This window comes from Polypterus senegalus, chromosome 16 (assembly GCF_016835505.1).
Source record: "Polypterus senegalus isolate Bchr_013 chromosome 16, ASM1683550v1, whole genome shotgun sequence".
NCBI classification, from domain to species: Eukaryota; Metazoa; Chordata; class Cladistia; order Polypteriformes; family Polypteridae; genus Polypterus; species Polypterus senegalus.
The window spans coordinates 56,778,013-56,799,509 of NC_053169.1; the positions used below are offsets into that span (position 1 = coordinate 56,778,013).

Below are 21,497 nucleotides of genomic sequence, written 5' to 3' on the forward strand. Positions count from 1 at the left end.
GTAGGGAACATTCACATTAAAATAACGATGGAAAGTACCGGCAGTGTACTCACTTAGTATGGAATAGACACAGAATACACTTATCACGAGTGCATGGGAAGCTGGTGTGTTCTGTACGTTTGGCTACGTCAGCTTTCTCAACCGTATTATGCCCTTCTGGGACCACAGATGTACACACAGCTGGATGTCACCTGAACAGATGTTATACGGCCCATTCACCACATTCAGTTACGTCTGCAATGCCCTGTTCTCAACTCTATTATGCCGTTCTGGGACCACAGACATAAATGTAGCTGGATATCACCTAAACGATGTTATATATATTACACAGTGGATTCAGAAAGTGTTCAGACAACTTTTTAACAGTTAACTTTACACCTAAATGCTATCCTAAAACTGTTTTGAATGGATGTAGCCTTAACCAGTAAGAGAGGTCATCAGATGGTTACCAACCATCTCAGAGCTCTTCAGAACTTAGCCACTAAACTCTCACTTGTTTGGCTACCACTGCAGTCCTGTCACCACCACTTCTCCTCCAGGCTTCCATTTAAAGTCCTTTCTCCTAAACCACAGCCAGCAGCAGGCTTTTCCACCACCGGTTCACCCAAACTTCAAACTGATGTTTTCTTCTCATGGTTTCTAACACCAATTCTTGGTCAACATAGTGCACCCCAGCTGAGCTGGGAATCCTCAACATCCCACATCCACAATCCCTTACCCTTACAATCCTGGACAAGTTGTTGGTACTTGATCCTTTTTCTCCCTGGTCCTTCCTGCTATTCCTCTTCGTATGGTACCATCTTAGTTCAATTAGGATGATCTTTTTCCCTATGTGGACCAAATTACAATTTCTGATGCAGTGCCTGAAATACAACCAAATGATTAATAGTACTCTGTTTTTGGTGATACACTAGCATTCGCTTGAAGAACAGTAGTGGGGGGGCTCCCCATGAATCTGTGAGTGCTGTGTTACTCTGGTATATCAAGAATACCTGTAAGCATTCAAGGCAGTTTGAGAACTTTGAAACTTTGAACACAATTCAATGAAATATGATCAAAGAGCAGGGACCAGGCGGGGGTCTGCCATGATATTTTGAGCGTAATGATTTAACTGAAGAGCGGGTTGCCAGTACTCAAGGTAGAACTTAGAAGAGGTGCCAGTACCATGTACTGATGAGCTGCGGCCCACTTCAAGCACTGGTCTTGTCTCACTGTTGTGGACGTTGCTCCTTTTGGAAACAAAGGTTTTCTTCCCATGTTGCTCTTCCTCTCCCACCCTTTCATTGACTAGAGCAGGTTTTACTTAGCCTGACTCTGGATAACTGGTCTGTGGCCTTCTTTAACTGGGGTTATGGTGTCATGTAGTACCTTTGCCTTGGCATGGTGATTATTCTGCCTTTTCTGGTCTAAGATATCATGTTAGTGTTGTTAGCACCATCGTGTCATCACCTGTACTTCCTCTTCACACAGTGGGTCCTCTCTTATACCCCGTCTGTGCAAGTAGGCCTTGAAGTTGGAGCAAAAAGGAAATGCAGAACAATCAATACATTTTGCAAATGTATTAAAAATAAAAAAAATTACTGAAATATCACAATAACACAAGTTTTCAGACCCTTCAGTTTACTACTTTGGTGAAGCCCCCTTTGGCTGCAGTTCCAGCTTTAAGTCTTCAAGGGTCTCACATGACAAGCTTCTCATACCTGAGTTTGCTGATTTTTGGCCATTTTCTCTGCAGATCCTTTCAAGCTCTGACAGTTGCATGAAGACCATTGGTGGGTGACTTATCGTCAGGTTTCTCCAGACATATTCTATTAAGTTGAAGCACAGGCTCTGGCTGTGCCACTCAAAGAAATTGCCGGAGTTGTCCCTATGCCACTGCTGTGTTGGTTTGCTTTGTCCTCTGGGTTATTGTTCTTTTGGAAGGTGAATCTTTACACCAATCTGAGGTCCAGAGTGCTCTGGGGTAGATTTTCATTATGGATATTCAAGTTCTCTGCTACATTCTGCTTCTTTCTCACAGGCTGAGAGTCCTTTAGGGGCCTTTTTGCAGACTCCAAATGGGGTTTCATGTGTCTTCTGGCCATTCTGCCATAAACCTCAGATTGGTGGAGGGTTGCAGTGGTGGGTGTCCTTCTCCCATATCCAGACAGGTTCTCTGGAACTAAGAGTCACCATCGGGCTTTTGGCCACTTCTCTTACCAAGCTGGGCTTTTCCCCCCTGATTGCTCAGATCTGATGGGCATCAAGCTGTAATTAGAGTCATGCTTGTTCCAAACTTCTTCCATTGAAGAATCATGGAGGCCATTGCGCTCTTGAGACGTTTGCAGAAATATCTGTGTAGCCTTCCCACATCCATTCCTCAATATAATCCTGTCTCAAAGCTCTGGAGGTAATTCCCTCGACCTTATGGTTGGGTTTTGCTCTGATACACACTGTCCACTGTTGGACCTTCTTACAGATGGGTGTGTGCCTTTCCTAATCAGCCCAATCAATTGAGCCAACCACAGGTGGACTAAAAACAAAATGTACCGAGTGAATACTTGAGACAATGTGCTATTTTCATTTTTTTATTTTCAACAAATTTGCAAAAATTCCTAAAATCCTGCTTTATTTTGTCATTCTGGCATTTTGAATGTTGCTTGATGAAGGAAAAAAATTAACTGAAATGATTTTAGCACAAGGCTGCACTGTTAGAAAATATAAAAAAAAACAAAGGGGTCTGAATGCATTCCGAAGCCACTGTGTGTGTGTGTGTGTGTGTGTATATAATACACACACACACACACACACATATCTCTAAGACTGTATTTTAACATGAGATACTCATTTACTATACCAGTGGTTCTCAACCTGTGGGGTGGGCCCCCTAGGGGGGCACAAAGTAACAAAAAGGGGAGAGCGAAGATGTGAAAAAAAGAAAACAAGAATCAAAAATATGAAAAAAACATCTGTTGAAACCAAAACAAATTAACTTAAACTACATTCTAATACTAGAACAATGAATATAGAGTTAGATAAATGTCGATAAAAGTGAAGTAGGTATAATAAAATATACATCTACATTTCAAAAAAAATGTTAGGGGGGACGCAATTAAAACTGTTATGAAAACTTGGGTCGCAAATACTTAAAGGTTGAGAAACGCTGTACTATAATATTGTATACCAGTAATGCGCACTGCACCATAACGTACAGTGAATACACTTGACTTGAGTATTCCTAGTTTTCAGCCCCTTTCTTTCTCTGTACGTTTACCATTCGTTTGCTCAGAGGTTGATGCGCTTGCCGTTTCCTGAGCTGCTCTTCTTTCTCCACCCTAGCGGCCCGCTGCTTCTCTTCTGTCGTTGGCATCTTTTTGCATTAAAACTTATTAAGTCAGTGTTTGTGTTGCAATTACTTTGTACGTTTTCCTTAATTTTCACTTAAGCTGGCACTTCAGTGCTCAATCTGCCTCAAGAATGATTTAAGATATGAAGAGGTAGGGGAAGTGACGGCGAAAGTGGTAGGGATGACAACGGCGCCCGTATGCATGCATCGCATGGCCGAGAGTTGATTCTATAAAAAAATAAAATATAAATAAAAAGAGGAATAACCTCGTAGGTCATCACCCCGGAAGCGGATAGTAGACATCATGTAGTATACTGTATGTGTACTAAATTTCAGGTGAATAGTTCAGACGGTTTGTGAGCGACAGGTGATTTCAAATCCTGGACAGACAAACAGACAGCCACGGTAACGTATTCTATATAAAGATTTTTGTGAGGTATACTATCATTATACATAATGTATAGATATGTAAAAAATAAAACAGAATTATCATACAAGGCTAATAATAATGGATTATTCACTGTGTATACAAAATTTACTGTATATTTACATGTATAAATTATATCCAATTTTATATTTAAATAGTATTTTTGCTAAAAACAGAATTACAGTAATTGCCCTCACTTAAATCTATTCAAACCACTCTTCTCCATTTCAGATTTCTATTTGCTTTTACGTAACAATGTTAAAGAGCCATGCAGGTCACTTAAATTATTTATGCATATAAAATGCTTTTATACTAGAAATCTTCACCGTGCCTACGATTCATACAGCACTGGACGCCACACGCATTCACTTTTACAATTCAAACTGTGCTGCTTATTTGAGCCTACACATCCAATATATTCTGTATACTGTTCATATAAACACACACACGTACACATATATAAATCAAAGTAATCAATGTAGAAATTTTTGACATTTGCAGTGCACCATGTTTGGAAATGTATTTTGTAAAGCATAGATTAATAAAATGCATTGCATTTATCCTTTCAACAGAATGGTGCATCACAAAAATTTGAAGTAATAAAATGCATTACAACAACCATTTATGATGAGCCATCTGTTGGAATGTCAGAGACATAGTAACTGGACCAACACAAAGATGCAGACACTTTAATCCTTTCATTAAGGTGTGTGTGTGTGAGTGTATGTATAGCTACACACGTACAGTACTATCAAAAAGAATTGCATGAAAACAACCTCAATGCAAGGGAGCTGCCCAATTGTGTATGTGTACACATACATACATATATACTGTACACACACACACACACACACACACACACATATATATATATACATGCATACATACACATACACAGCACTGATATATACTCTCACATACACTCACAGCTGCTATGCCGAGGAATTACATGAAAGCAAACGCAGTGCTAGGGTCTTGCCCAATTTCTTTAAGTGAACCATTACCCAAAGACTCCCAAACATTATGGCAGTCATCTTAGGAACCTGATGGTCCTACCATATCTTTACGGCATCTTTATAGTGGACGTTTCAGGAATAGCCCATTCATGGAAATTCGGCACGCATTAGATAAAGAAACCCAACAGCCCATAATACATCTATCTACCACCCAGAAATGACTGAGGACGGTGACAGTGACCGAGTTGTTTTTTGCTCAATCCTAACCACCGTGGAGTATTTAGTGACTGCTACATGATAACAGGTCGGAATAGAGCCACTGTGACGACATGCTGAACGGCGCTCATATGCATTTCCTATTTACTGTATAAGTATGTTGCTTAACTATTCTCAGATGTTTTTGATGTTTTATTTTGATTTTTCTTACAGTCGTGCCCAGTGATGTCCCACCGCATTCACCGCACGTTCAGCGTTTGTCTTTTTGCTTTGCTCCTCCGGCCCCATAACCTATTGTCTGTGGAGGAGAGGCGAAAGCTTTAGATTCGACGATTCCGGTTGGATCGCAACGTTTTAGGGTCCCCTGTTACCGACAACATCGATATCTCGATGATGGATGTGTGTATCTGTGGGTCTCAGTTTCTTAAAGACGGTCTAGAACAGCTGGACGACGATGTGCTGATTAGTTTTTGAGCCGAATCGTGCAAGAGAAAGAGGCCCTCTAGAGGAGCACTCAGATACCGTAATTCTGAAAATAATGATGAATTCTTCTCGTCAATTGCTATCGTAATGACCCATTTTATAATCAGAAAGATCAGCATCAGAGGGGTAAATAATTACTGAAATGTTATAGAATAGGTCGGGAATAGCTTCCTCTCCGAATTTAATTTTACTGACTTCGAGCTCTCCATTTTTATGTTTGCACAGGAGCCTGTGACTGCATGCACTCCAAACGTTGCTATATTAAACCTGAATAGATTTAATCAATTAATTCCTCAGCTGGCTGGACAGAGGCTGATACTGCGAGGATGGCTTAAAATGAGCAGGGTGCCAACATGTGGATACTGAGCCTTCAGTGTTAAGGATTACAGGAGATTAAAGTCTGCACTGACCCTGCTGTCATCCTGGACAGAGCAAAGAGGAGCTCCAGGTTTGCCCCAAAGTTTAAGATGGCACGGCAACAAGACATGTTTTTGAAATTTGTCCAAAATTAGAAAGCGGAAGCAAACCAGTCACGGAGCCGGCGATTTGCGCAGTCATCTCTTTATTCGTTCGTGGGTGTATTTTTCTCATGCCAATTAAAGCACTTCATTTCGTTTGATAAGATGATTATTGTGCAGACACGCGGGGAGTTGTTAACTTCCTTCCAGTTACTGCTCCATTTTTTTAACAAAGAGTTTGACATTTTGACGCAGTAGATTTTGTACTTATTTACTCTTTTTGTGGCCTTGGGATAGGGGGATCAGTGATCCTCTGTGCAGGGGGAAAGACGACAAAAATAAAAACTCAAACGGAGGCTCCCGACTGCTCGTGGACAGAATGCTTAATATTTTATTTTATACTTCATGTATTTCAAATACTTGCACATCTTCTGTCACTCAAACACTTTGTTTATTTTCACATTTAGTAATTCATACGGATTTCTCCTATAAAGAATACAATACAGAATGTCATTTTTATTTTTCCTGTCATGTGAACGCTCACCCTCCTTCCCGTTCGGAGGCTTTGTATGAAGAGTTTTATACATTAAAATGTTATGTGCACATGTGGTTTTTAATGTAGAAAAAATTATTTCGTTGGCATTATTTATTTTGGTATTGGGTACAATGTATTTATTACCGAAGGGAAATATTTCTCATACATCTAGTAAATCACTGGCTGTATTAAAATACAAAGATTTTCAATGTATACATACAGTACAAACATTCTAAAGCAATTTGTTAAAGTAATTAAGCAGTGTTTAAAAATACTGAATATGTAGGTTTAATGTTAAACTGCAAAACACTTTACTTGCAAGTCTGAATTAGCGTGAGCCGCTCTAAATTCTGGGTGTTCATAAGAAATGAGGTAGCAGTACATGTAAGAATAGTTGCGTCAAATATATCAACTTAATGTTTAAAGTCTAAACGTTCTGAATTGTCATTTGTACCCTCTGACAGAGGTCCAGAGATGGTTCTGGTAAAGGATTAAAAAAATCAAAGTCACTGCCCGTGGTCTAAAATGATACCCCACATGATTGCGTATGAAGTTTGACACTTAAAAGAATGAGTTATCAAAAATATCATTGTGACCAGCGACCTTGAAAGAGCAGAAAACGGCGCTCCTCATACCTTCATTAATTAAATATCCCAATTTTTTTCAAAGTTGCACCTTTTTACAGAACTGACCCCTCGAATCCTATTAGGGAGTGAATCCCTGGGGCCTGTTAATATGGCAGGTATAAGTTAAAGTGCTTCTGATTGTACGTGCTGAACACAAACTCTTACGATGAAAGAGTAAACCAGTGTAACTTCCTGCACAAAATATGGTGTTAAAATGGCCTAAAATAGCTTTCATTTTTGACACTCTCAACCCTCAAAGTCTTGCATAACATCTAACGGCAGATCATTGGTGGGTTTTTTCTTTTACTGGGGATTCAGAAGATGTTTGAACTAAATAAATAAACTGGAATGGTTTCAAAGCTGTTCTAAGTAATTGTTATAAGCGCAATACAGGGTGGCACGGTCGTGTCTGGGCTACTGCTATGGCCCCCCAGCTTTACAGTTTAGTTGCTAGCCGGGTTCCTAACTGGGTGTAATTTAAACATTACCCTTAATCTGCACAGGTTTTCTCCATGCATTTTGCTTTCCTTTCAACCTTCAAAAATAAATCACACAACTAAAAAACTGCCCCGATATGAGTGGTTAGTGCTGGAGAGCTCATTCCTGTGCTGTACAAACATTCTTTTAGAACAGACAGCAAGTGCACTGTGGTAGAAAGTGGTGGTGTGCGGCGTGTTGCACAATAGACTGACTACTGTATTACTACCGTCACCATTACTATAATGCAATAAATGGGCAAAGAAAACTAATGCATGGACAACATCGCCACCAGGTGGTGCTGAAGCATAAATGCACTCCAATAACCTTGCTGCCCATGATGTATACGATACCGTTTATACAGTAGTACTTTTATTTTTATAGCGCCTTTCCCATGCTCATGGCGCTAAAAATAAGTAATCACGTGAAAAAGCAACTACAACCAACCAGCCTACTTTTTGCCCGTTCAAATAGTCAACAGTTTCTACTGATCGCACTTATTCTTTCACACAACTGTACATCAGAATAAAACAACTTGGAAGTTCACTTGATGAAAGTTTTAAATTCAATTATTTGTTGGTTAACTCATGTTGAATGTTTCAAGCACTAATCCTATGGAAGTAAGCTTTTCTTTTGGAAGCAAACTGTTAGCAGAATAATTTCAATCTTTTTGTTAACTCTGTTGATTCACAGACCCATGGGTTCAAATTTCAGGTCCACTAATTGTCTGCATGGAGCTTGCAATCCCCCCTTCTGTCTGGCTGGGTTTTCCTCCCAAATCCCCCAAACTGTGCAGGTTAGATTACCTGGGAAGTCTAAACTGGCCTTTGTGGATGAGTGGGGATCTTAATAACACCACCACGTTTATATAATCCCCTTTCCCAATGTTTAAAGCCCTTCAGTTACCTTATGATGGACTGGTGCCATGTCCACTCTGAATCCTGTGTTCTGCTTGTCTTATTAAACACCACCCATAATGGACACTGCAGTGTAAACTCCAAGAATTAAAAAGCACAGCACTGTTTATAGCTATAAATCACAGTGTCATTAATAGTTAGAAATGACTAAATTGATAAAACATCAGGCATATTATGAATGTATTGGCATATTAAGCATTTCTTTTTAGAGGCATTTTTAAAATACCACCCATTTTCAAAAATAAAGTTAACCTAAGACAAGAGAAAAAAAGTGACATTTAGGAAAGAAATCTGTTTTGCCAAAATATACTCCATTAAAAATATGTTTCAAATATTGGTAGGTTCAAAAGCAGATTTTGTTTCATAAATCAAGAGATTCCTGAACTTTCACTGCGAATAACTTGTGAAAAAAGGCAAAACCCAAATTAGGTGTCATGGTGGTGTAGCTGATCAAACAAGTGCTTAGGAACAGCAGCTTGGCCCAACTGCTGTAAATGTTCAGACACGGATATAAATCAATGGAGAACATCAGGCATCACATACAGTAATGTGGAGGTCTGCCTCCCTGTCAGATGTTTAGTTCAATTTAAAAAAAATTATAAAAAAAACCCCAGCATGTATAAGCAAGTGTCCAAGAGCACAGTCATTATTGTTGTCACAAAAATCAGTAAACACCCTTAACCTTACAGCTGCTCCAGGAGTGCTGCACAATGGCTGACCCTGCACTCTGACCTCCAGTCCAAAGGTCACACAAAAAGAATTTCCCCTTGGCGGTTAATAAAGTGTACCAAAATATATGAAAAATATTAAAGCAAACTGGAAATATGTTGAATAATTATGGCTAAGGCAAATTCCAGAATTTTTGCTCCCATTTTGGAATCCACATCGTAAGATGTTTGGGTGCAGAAACCAGGAGCTGCCTTATGAGTCATGAAAATGTTTTCGTAGCACGCTGGTACAGTGGTTGTCTTTAACATAAATAAAAGAAACTACAAAATGAATTCAATAAATATAAAATATTTCCTTCTTTTTTTGTACATGTAAAACATTTTCTGTTCTACTAAAGCTAAGCAGATTCTTCCTGGAAGCTGGTCAGATGTGAATAGTGATACACAGAAAGTTAAATTATGATTAAAATGTAAGCTCCATGTAAAATGCAATATCATTACCTATTCCCTTCAATGATTCCTAAAGATGAAGAGACAAACTCAAAATACTTAAAAGAATTTTAAATTATTATTTTGTTTCCATTTCTTGAATACAATTCAACAGCTGAGCAGTATTCAGTATTGACAAGAAAATAAGCAAGTGCCCTCGGCCAAATGAGCAGGGAACACTTGACCCAGGCTTTGTCCACATAATTCAGTAGATGTCCTCTACAAGAGGATTTATAAATACCGTCTCTGAAAGAGAAAAGCAGCAAAGGTCCAGACATCTTCAGCAATTGTTGTTCAGGAACCAGGCTCCTCACCACTGCCCCCACTTTTCAACATTGGGTCAAGATTAGTCCCTTCATAAATAATTTTATTTTTTAATCCTTCTTGTACGAGTTTCTTTTTCATTCTCTGTTTTGCATTGTGGTACCTACAATGACACCTAAAGAAGAAAAAAATTAAATTTTCAATACATAAAAATCATAGCAGATATGCACATATCACACCCACCCACATTAACAAACTATTAACCGGTTTGGAATTTAAAGTGAAGCACCTGGAGAAGAAACTCTGAGCGTGTGGCATCACTGGAACCCAAACACTGTTTGCTGGAGCTATGAGACAGCAGTGCTACCCACTGCCACTCCATAAAGTAAGACTGAAAGTGAGGAAATATTCATAATCAGGGACACACTCAGAAATTGTCGTGCTTTTGACAGAAACGGATACCTTGTTATAAAAAGGTGCCATTACAATAATAAATAACTAAATAGCACTAGTAATATCTTGGCTGTATTTGTAAAATCATTTTAAGGATATCCGGATAACAAAGGTATCAATTTCTTTCAAAAACTTTGTAGTACTAGGGTGCTGTACCGTGTTAGCCATTATGAATGTAGAAAAAAGTCAAGCAAAATGACACCTTTTATTGGCAAACTAAAAAGATTACAATATTATGATCTTTTTAGTTAATTACAATGTGATCTTTTTAGTTAATTACAATATTGTGATCTTTTTAGTTAGCCAATAAAAGGTGTCATTTTGCTTGACTTTTCAAAAACTTCAATATTTCTGGGTGTGTCCAGACTTGTGATTGGTAGTGTATATAAACCAGAAATTAAAACAAAAAAATCTTTAGTATAGTTATAGAGATATTAAGTGCCTGCATTTCTTTGTATACCATTCTGAAAAATGATAGTAACTTACCAAATCCCCAGTGTTGTCAACAAAAAACCACCTACACCAACATCAAAAGATCTTTTAACCCTGCCTAAAAAAAAAAAAAAATAGTTTGCATTCACGTTCATACCATCTTAATAAATGGAAGACACTTTAGAGCAAAGAGAAACATTAAATGTCTTACAATTGCATTTTCATCACAGACATATGCATCTGTATAAAATTTAGATTACCATTTTGCCAGAGAGCTCAAACATCTACACAGCCATACTCACAGAAAGAAATAAGTCACATATGAGAGAGAAGGGAACACCAGAGAAACATGCAAAGATGGTGAAGGATACATAGGAGGGGGTCTACACACAAATGTACAAAAAACAGATGGATTTGCAGTTAAGATCGGGTTGGGTTACATCATCAAGCCCATATCCCCCCCCCTCATAGTTTTGTACATTATTGCTAGGGCAGTGGCAGATTAGTTCCCATGGTGCACACATTTATAGAAGTGCCACTAAGAATACTGTGCACAGGAATTTGGTGCAGTGGAGATGAGCTATACAAGAAAGAAGCCTTAAGATTAGTAACGAAAGATGAAAGGACAGCAACAAGATGGAGGCATTGACCTCCACAGAAAAAGGGAAAAAAGGGTGGAATAGTTTAAATAGCTCAGATCAAATATAACAGAGGAAAGAGAGATGGATTTAGAAATAAACCACAGAACACAATCGGGTGGGGAAAAGTTATTAGGAGTGTTATGGGATTAAGAATCAGTGCAAGAGTAAAGGCTAAAGTGTACAAAACAGCAGCCCGACCAGCATTATTGCGTAGATCAAAAACCTGGGCAGTTAAAAGGGTACATGGCACAGAAATGAGGATGTTGGGATGAGTATGTGGGATAACAAAGCTTGATAAGATTAGGAATGAGAGAATTAGCGGTATAGTTAAAGTTGGGAAAGTCTCAAAGAAAATAGAGCAGGGCCGGGCAAACTCATTCTTGGAGGGCCGCAGTGGCTGCAGGTTTTTGTTCCAACCCGATCGCTTAAGAAGCCCTTACTGCTCAAGTAACACTTCTGCTTCACTTTAGTTGTCTCACTCGTTAAGATTTTGATCCATTATTGCTTATTTTAGCCTTAAACAACTGTAGTCTTGTTTTTTAATTGCTCCTTATTAGCAATAAGATGCAAATGACAAAAGAAACCAGCATTTAGCTTGTTTCCATTTACGCCTGTGTGTACTGTATGTATCGTGCACTATTTGGTTTAATTAAATAGAAAAAAGTGAAGTACTGAGAACTGCTCATCTGTTTTAGTCTTCAAATCATTTGGATAATATCCTTAGAAAGGAAAGAAAATCTAGGATATGAGAATGATTTGACATGGCAGAGTTAAAGCACTAAGAAGCCATGAAAATACAATTATTGACAAGGATTGTTTTTTTAATTAAGCAACTGGGTTGCAACAAAAACCTGCAACCACTGCGGCCCTCCAGGACTGACTTTGCCCACCCCAGGTATAGAGGGTTAAAGTGGTACAGGCATGTCATGAGGAGACTGGTAAGTAATGTAGGGAGAAGGATCATGGATATGATGGAAAAGAGAAAGACCAAAGAGAAAGCAGATGGGCTATGTGAAGGGGGATTTAAGGGAGAAAGTGGATGGAAATAAAGATCCCTTTAAAGTACAACATAAGATCTCATGTTTAACACTTACTTGTTGCTAAAAAGTAACCTAGACCTGCCACGACTGATCCAAATGAGCCATAGAGCACAGATTCTCTGGCACATGGTGTCTTTTGTACATCCAGAATTCCTAGAAGTTTGAAGGACTGCAAGAAAAACAGAACTTAAGCCACCAGCCATGTTTTTCCAACAGTTTGATAAATTAATGGTCACATACTGTTGGTTTCCTTTTAAGTTAGTCAGTTTCTACTTTCCTTTGTGTCTTTATCTGTAATAATTCTGTATTTTCTATAATCTATACTTGTATTTTACCTGAGAATTTGTTCACTTAAGAATGCAAGTCAAATCTTGACTTCGAAGGATGGCGACATCTCCACATCAGTAATAATTCTACAACACTACTTATATCTATAGCACATTTTTAGCGCTTTACAACATGTCAAAATAGTAGTTACAAGAAAAGGAAAACAAATTAATTCAGATAAGAATAATAATGAACAAATAGTATACAAGAGATTAATAATGCACACCGACATACAAAAGATGTATAATTAAGAGAGAGAGTCCTGAAAATATAGAATTGTTAAGTTTCTAAGTGACGGTTTGATGACAGGGTCAGATGTCAAGGGTGGGTGGGGAAAAAAAACTCTGTTAAACTGGTGGAAAAAAAAAAATCTTCAGAAGTTCCAGGCCAAAAGACCACCCAGGCCCTCACTGGACATTCTGCTTAACAAATGTGTTTAGGTGGTACTTTATTGGTCTGGGTTAGAGGATTTGACGCAGTGGGTCTTATGACAAGTTGCAGTATCTGCAATCATTTAGACATCACACGCGGCTGATTCTTGGGTAGGGGTCTCCAACTCCAGCCCTGGAGTGCTACTTTGGCTGCAGGTTTTTATTCCAACCCATTTTTTAATCAGTGACCTCTTTTTAGTGCTAATTAACTTTTGCCAGATTTTAAATCACTTACTATTTAAGACTCAGACTCCTTAATTAGCAGCCAAACAGTAAGGAGATATAAAATGACCAACACATGTAATGTTGATCTACTTAAATGCAGAAAACAATTTTGATGATCCTCTAAAATCAATCGTTTTGGAAATGGCTGCTGCAGCAGAATGAGAGCACCTGCAAGCCAGCCAATTGGATAAGGAGTTTAATGAACAAGAATTGGCTTCTAATTAAGAAACCAGTTGGAATTTGAGGTCCTGGCTTAGCTGGACATCTTTTGGCTCACTTCACATCTCATTTCTGTTTGGATACAGTTTAAGGGGAAAAATGATGAAACTGAGGGGTCTGACTTAATTTTTTAAAAAAGTCAATCAAAATGAATGGTAAATGAGTTCATTTGCACCAAAAACTGGCCACTAAATAAGGAGAGGATTAGAATGAAATCCACAGAGGCACTCCAGGGCCCGAGTTGAGGACCCCTGCTCTAGGGCAGGCTGTCTTTACTGCAAGTCTGACACCTCTGCTAAATTGTGGGTCATACAAAGGCCCAAGTTCACCCAAAAATATATTGAAAATCAAAGCAATCCACGCTAACATTCAAAATCCGAAAAATGATTCTTCTCAATAACATTTACTTAATAACGAACTTAAAACAAACGCCAATAAATGAATGTGTTGACACGTTTTAGTATTATTAAATAGTGGTCTATAGTCTGCATCGTGAATTTTAACTATTCATCTTGAATGATTACAGGTGCGCTTAGCTTATATTACACATGTGCTGTTTTTCCTCTTATCGTAATTAGAATGCATCATTCGAGTTATACATTAAAGTTATGCAACTTTAAATATGGATTTTGTTTCCTTGGTCTTCTAGAACACGATTCAGTGTATCCTTTTAGTCAAGTTGGTGTAATTCTATCTATATGCCGTCTGATTATTGAAATTTCAATAAATTCTTTCAATTTAGTCCCCTTTAAATAAGATATGCAAATAATGTAAAGGCGTCATCTACTGACTTTTGGTGACTCCACGGAAAATAGTTGGCAAAACTGAATGATATGCACACAGAGCGCACGTCGATTGTAGAAACAAATGTCAACATGAAAGCATCATCAAACTCCGGACATTTTAGGCTATTTGGAAATTCCAGCCGAATGCATCTTTAGACCCTTCCTGCTCCCCAACAAAATAAGAGAACATCTGGTCCTACGAACCACAGGTCACCGTGTAATAATAATGGCCTTCCTCGCCCTTAGGTTTCCTTTTACCTTCTCCTGTTCTTTCTCTTCTTCGCCTGCCATGCCGCTACAACGTGTGTGTAAATCGTATTGTTTTGAATCATATACAGTCAAGCAAGAACTTCTAACCGATGTGCACGTACATCTCGACCTTTAATTCATATGAATCTAGTAGCTGTGAAAGAACGGAACCGGAAATGTTCCGTCCCAGCGTATTACCCGACTAACCGCACTGCCGCGAGTATCTTCGATCCGCCATTGAAGTAGGCTTTCATCACGTATGCGCGCGCGCGCGCGCGGATCGGAGCGTGACAGTATGTGATAAAGTAGGCATTCAATGCGCATGCGTGCGCGAATCGGGTAGCGACCCCTTGGTGTGCTGGAACCCATAAAAGTCCAACATACAAACCCATACTCTGCAATCGATACAACGCTTGAGTCACTTCCAATGGTAAATCGGGACTTGACGCAGAATGACCCGTTTTAACACTCTGTAAAACAGCAAAAGAATCAGAACAGATAACTACCCCATTTGAATAAAGTTCCTCAGTCTACGTCCTTCTTCTTCGCCTGTCTTTGACAACATATGGGGCATTACTGACAACTGGACTAGAGTGGGATGCCCCATGGCCCCCACATTCTAACGCGGGCCCTTCACCTAGGGTTATTGAAAATGTGATAGCCAATATGAATTAAAATAAAATAAGCGAGGTTAATGATGCGAAAACATAAGAAGTATTATGCACATTTATTGAATATATTTATAAAGTAAAGATCCTAATGAAAAACGTACAATAGTATCACAATTATTGCAAAATCTGTTTTCTACTTACCTTTCTTTGACCCAAAATTTTCAATGACCTCACTAAAATCAACATGTTTACCTAAATCATTTTCGATACACAGAATTGCTAGATGATTAAGTCGTTTTTGACTAGTTGTACTTCTTTGCCATGTTTTTAATGCATTTGCCAATCTGCTAATCTGTCAAAGTGAGAAAGTTGTAGAAAAATATATGTAGAATTTTTTTTTATCTGAAACTTTTTTTGATACTGTTTTTAGTTTTCAAAATATTTTATGCTGAAGTTGACACTCAACACTGTGGGATCAATTCTTTCCTTCTGTTCATACGTTTTGTTTGTGCATAATATCTACTCATCCCGCGCCGGGCCCCTGTGATCCTGGGCCCCCTGGCTAGAGCCCTGTCATCCCCCCACCACAGGGGCCATGGGATCCCCAGTATTTCTCTTTGTTTTTATTTATTATTGCTTGGCGTCATTCTCTATCAAAGGGTTGACAGACATGAAACTCCAGGGTCAGAAGTTCTCCATTAGCCTCTTGATTTGTCAGTAACTCCTTAACTGTGACCACTTCATGATGTCTTCCATCCATTCTTCCCACTAGAATCTCCACTGGTAGTTTTCATCCTGAACCTCCAGTCCTGTGTACTTCATTTGCCTATTGCTATATCCCTCAGGGGATGCTTTACTGTATCCATTCTCCTTAACACTTCTTCACGGGCGGTGTGATGGTACTGTGGCTAAGGATCTGCACTGGTATCAGGAAGGATCAAATCCCGTTACAGCTACAAGGGATCCTACTCCATTGGTGAACAAGGCCCTTAACCTGAAAACTGCTCCAGTGGCATGCTAAATAATGGCTGACCCTGCACTCTGTCCATCAATTTCCCCTCAGTGATTAACAAAGTATATTAACAAAAACCGTTACTTTCTGTGCCCATCTTATTTTCAGTATCTGCCAAAAGCACTATTGCTCAAAAGCATGGACTCTTCCTCGTCCAAAGTCCAAGTTTCACTGAAATAACAAAGAATTAAGAAATGGAACATTTCAGTATCCTCTTTCCTAGGTCTCCTGTCATCAGATTTTATTTTTTTTTATTTTTTTCTCCAGCCGTCTGGAGTTATTTCTGTCCCCCCTGGCCATTGGACCTTACTCTTATTCGATGTTAATTAATGTTGACTTATTTTGTTTTCTTATTGTGTCTTTTATTTTTCTATTCTTTATTATGTGAAGCACTTTGAGCTACTGTTTGTATGAAAATGTGCTATATAAATAAATGTTGTTGTTGTTGTTGTATCAGGTACTTTTGTTCCCAAAAAGCGTCTTTTGCCCTGCCAATTCTTGCCTTTCTTTCTTGACTGCATCAGCCATCACTGCATATCCAACTCCCTAAACATTTTTAATTATGAACTTGCTTCAACTCCTCTCCATCTAGCATGATGTTGCACTTCTTGGCCTCCTTCTCCTATTACTCTGTTTTTCTTTAGGTTTAGTGCCACCATACCATGCTGACAGACTCTAAATCACCTTCGTTTTGTGCCAACAGTGTGGTGTCAAGTGCATCTCTTAAATTCTTAATAATTTCTCCTTTTTCACACTTATACAAAATTACAGTACCTCCAAAAGCCCTATGGATTGCTGTGATCTAGGCGGCTGGTTCGAGACAGTTCTGAAGGAAAGTGGAGGTGCCAACCAAGTCACTGCATCTAATGTAGAAATCAAAAATATTCAAATAGAAGCAAAAGAAATAGGTACTTGCTGTAGTGATCGAGGAGTCCCAAAAGCACAGTAGACCCAAAAATATTTCCAGAAATTGTCCTCTTGGGGAATACTGTTCAAACCCCAACTAAATACAAAAGGGTCCCAAAACGTCTTTATAAAATAAAAGGTTTGTTTAAACAAAAATTTCTGTAGTCCCAAAAAACTCCAATGAGCACAAAAGGAACTGCCTGAGAAGGCAAGGCAACCCGGAGCAAAAAAAGTCAAAATGCAGAATCCTAAGGCAAAGTCAAAAACAGAGCACATGTTCAACAAAAATCCAGGAAAGCAATAAATGCACAGCAAAACGCAACATAAAAAAACACTCCACTCCTTAGCACGTTTTAAATGAACTGCCAGCAACTACAGAAGGCATTGTAATATACTGCATAAGGTGCGGGGCAGTTCTTGGAGGTGATAGGCAGAGAGCCCCACCCCATGGGGGACCACCCACAAAACACATGGGACACAATCAAATAAACACTAAGAATCATGTGCATAATAAACAAAAGAAACATTATTACTACATAATGAAAGTCCTGGGGCCTCGTGCATAACGCTGTGCGTTGAATTCGCGCTAAAACAGGATGTAAGCACAAAAGCCAAAATGTGCTTATGCACAGAAAAATCCAGATACAGGAATCAGTGCATTCGGCAACTTCCGCTACATAAATCCCGGTCACCGTGAAAAGTAACGCTTGTGCACGCGCTTTAAGTAACACCCCAACTCCTCCCAGAATTACACCTCTTTGAATATGCAAATCAATATAAATCGCCCTTAACCTCAGCGTTCTGCTGTGAAAAGACAATGGGAAAAGCACGGGGGAAATATAAGAATTTCAGCGAATACCAACCAATTGGAGGCAAAGGAAAAGCATACTATTTGTTGACTTAAACAGTAGTACTGTATAATCAACAAAAGGAAGTTGATCGAGTGACATAGCGTGTCGGAGAAACTCAAAAGCTCACGTTCACAAAATCGCACAGTGCCGGAAATAAAAAAGAAGTCACATATCAAAGTCGCCGTGAAAAGGCAAGTAATAGCCCGCCGTCTGAGTGTCATATGAATGCTTATTAGGGCACAGACAAAAAAAATTGGCACACAGTGGGAAGAAAGCACGAAATGTCAACTTTAATCTCGAAATTTCCACTTTAATCACGTAGTTTATTTTGTCATTAAAGTAGAACATCATAAACTTCATCTTAAAATCATTTAATTTACTAGTTTCTCAAATCCCTTCGTAACTAAAATAGCACGTTAAAATGCTTTGTTTTGTATTTGATCTTCTATGTGCTCTATGTGTGTGAATCACTATGTGCTTCTGTTCTTTCTCTTTCTCCGACAGGACACAGAATTCATTACATTCATGACATTACAGCTCTCTGAATAATTAAAATACTGAGATGAATACGTGATATCATTTTCATGATGATTGGAATGAAAGCATGTTATTAAGAACACGATGGCACAGTGATTGTTCATGTCTCACACAAGATGCTGCTGCGCCATGAACGACCTTCGATGAAATCATTTATTGTAGCAGTACTGTCTCTTTCAAACGTACTAACCTGCAATTCTTGTCCTTACTTTTCTTTCTCCAAATACCCAATCGCCACACAATCAGCTCTGTAATAGACGTTAAGCCATCTGTAAGCTTATAACGACAATTCTTCAAAACTTTCAAGGAACATTGAAATATCTTCACAGTACGTGTTTATTTATTCTGTCCTTCTATCCAGCCTCAGTAAATATACAGCGCGAAGCAGGAACAATACGTGAACTTGCTAGCGCTGCGGCACTGTGTCCTCACATGTTTAATTATTAACAATACAGATTGTTTAAATGAAGTTAAAGTTTTATCTGTATAATATAATCAACATATTTTGCTGCATTTCATCTTAAAAATGATATCGTCATATGTAAATATGCGCAGGTTGAGCAATATTATAACTGTAGTGCAAGTTTACAGTGAGGTGATTGTACTTATAAGTACAAACAGTTCTACAAGGAGCAATGATTGAGTGCGTTTATAGTTCTTGGGATGAAACTGTTTCTGAACCGCGAGGTCCGTACAGGAAAGGCTTTGAAACGTTTTGCCTTGGCTGAGACAGCTCCGAACAGCTGCTGAGCTGTGATTCACACTCAGATACATTGATATAAATACTCCGAGTGGTGCAGTGAGAGTAATATGGAAAACGATGATCCGCTGTGGCAACTCCTAACGGGAGGAGCTGAAAGAAGAAGAAGAAGAAGAAGAAGAAGAAGAAGAAGAAGGTGCAGTGAGAGTAACAACGCTAAAGCAGTTATGGTATTTGGAATACTATGGCTGTTCCCTGGACCATTATATTGTTACAAGTTAATTACAATCAGATGCGTTACACTAACAAACAATATGCGGTTAGTTTCAGTGTATTTATAAAGCCGCTTCAGGAATGTGGTTCTAAGAAATAAGGGTAACCACTCAGGAACAGTAGCACCGCTTTGACGCTGGGTGTCGCCAGTCTGCAAAACCAAGCGGAGAACTTGCATACGGCAGGGTATGAGGTACCATGGAAATGTGCGTGGCTTTACGCCAAATGTAGGTTTTATACATCTCGTTCAAATGTGGAGACATTCTTACGCAACATTTCTGTGCGTACACACCGTTTATACATGAGGCCCCTGGTGAATGGGACCCACTCACCAGACCAGCACAAAGAATATATTTAGTTTCTGCAAAAGGAACAATCATAAGGGTTCTAGGGTTAGGAGGAGTGATTTGTTAGAATATTAGCACAAAGTGAATCACTTCTGCTCCTGAGTTAATAAACAATAATCAGGATGAAGTCATTTATCTCCCTAGGCAGTAACATGGACAAATTCTGTCAGTGTTTCAATGATTGGATAACATATTTTAGTTGTAATTGCACTGTGCTTGCTTATTCATTCACTTGTTTCCAGTCCCACTCTGTCTGATCGTATTAGTTGAAACTTGTCCTGCATTAAAATAGCATCTGAAGTAAGAAGTTAGGAGGTGTTCCGCAATAAAACAAATGCCACAGTACCTGAGCTCATCATGACTCACCATGACATGTAAAAGTTCATCCAACTTATTTAAAAGCAATCAAACAGCCCACATTTATGGAGAGTTCTGAGTCCTTTCCACTTTACTTGTATTCTTGCTCTGGATCAATGCCCTTCCATCTTCAGATGAGTTTCTCTTGCTTTAAGGTGCAACAAACATGGGGATCACAATACTTCCTGTTGAGTACCAACATGTAATTTATCTCACTTTACATTCTCAGAGTCTCTTACATTATCAGATGCTGTTGGTGTAGGTAGCCTTCAGATTCTTCCGATCCTCTTTGCTCACCCTGTGACAACTTTCAAGCTCCTGGTTCATCCAGAAGGCAGTTAATATGGGCCAACCCCTCCGGTCTGCGTGTGCAATGAAAGCCGCATGTATTCAATTTAAAAATGTATTTAAAAATTAATCTTAATAATAATTTGGTAAATTGGCTAATAATCATTAAAAAGTCATTCCAAAAGAATACAAAAAGGAAAAGGGATATTCTGTAAAAGGCAGCACTAGTGCAGTCCCCGGAAACTCCATAACTAAACTCAAAAACCCATAATGACAAAGTGAAACCATGTTTTCTGAAAGGTTTGCAAATGTACTACAAATCACATACATACATCTTTCACTTATATTAGAATCCAGACCGTTAATTTGGTACTTTGTAAAACTCCTTTCAGCAGCAATTGGAGCTCATCCAAAACCTGAAACTGGCCGTAGTTAAAGCTACAGTTGGACTAATTTCATAATTCGTTAAACCCATGTTAGCTGACTGATAAGAACCCATCTAACCCAAAACTAACTACACTGTTTTTATGATATTTCTGGAAGATTTTAAATATTCCATGCACTCTTAAACTGATCTAATAACTCATAAACAATTGTCCCATTTCAACTAAAATAGCTGAAACTGGGGAAGATCTTGTTGCACCGCAGGATATTCTTAGAGTCTGTACTTGTGTAAACTCAAAGCATTTTAATCTTGAAGGCACAGCAGACCCATAAGTAACACATCTATAAACAAAAAACATCACACGGACTCCACTTGGTTGTTTCACAATAATTAATATTAGGTGTATAAGTAGTTTTCACATTTATGTTATCATTTTGGCCCTAAAATAGTGACTTAACATCAGGGATCTATGTTGTTGACCTTAAAGATTAGTGTTTGGGCGAGGGGAAGGCCGTCTCAAGTGGTGTCCGCTTTCTGAGCAAGACCCAAAATATTCAATAAGGATTTTCTGGTAGCACCCTAATCAT

At 38.7% G+C, this 21,497-nt stretch overlaps 1 protein-coding gene across 1 annotated transcript; it reads right to left on the bottom strand.

Annotated features, from left to right (window-relative positions):
- Positions 1–9,634: 9,634 nt before the first annotated feature.
- On the bottom strand, positions 9,635–14,835 carry LOC120516735 (cytochrome c oxidase assembly protein COX20, mitochondrial). Its single transcript, XM_039738619.1, has 4 exons — positions 14,653–14,835; positions 12,462–12,576; positions 10,781–10,844; positions 9,635–10,016 (listed from the first exon to the last, which is right to left on the bottom strand). The coding sequence occupies exons 1-4, from the start codon at positions 14,683–14,685 to the stop codon at positions 9,872–9,874; spliced, it is 357 nt and encodes a 118-aa protein (XP_039594553.1). The 5' UTR covers positions 14,686–14,835; the 3' UTR covers positions 9,635–9,871.
- Positions 14,836–21,497: the final 6,662 nt, after the last annotated feature.

Coding starts and splice junctions, on each gene's coding strand:
- LOC120516735 (XM_039738619.1), bottom strand. CDS start 14,685: ATGGCAGGCGAAGAAGAGAAAGAACAGGAGAAG. Junction 12,577..14,652: donor AAGAGAAAGAACAGGAGAAG/GTAAAAGGAAAC, acceptor TTTTTCTTGCAG/TCCTTCAAACTTCTAGGAAT. Junction 10,017..10,780: donor TTGACAACACTGGGGATTTG/GTAAGTTACTAT, acceptor TTTCTTCTTTAG/GTGTCATTGTAGGTACCACA.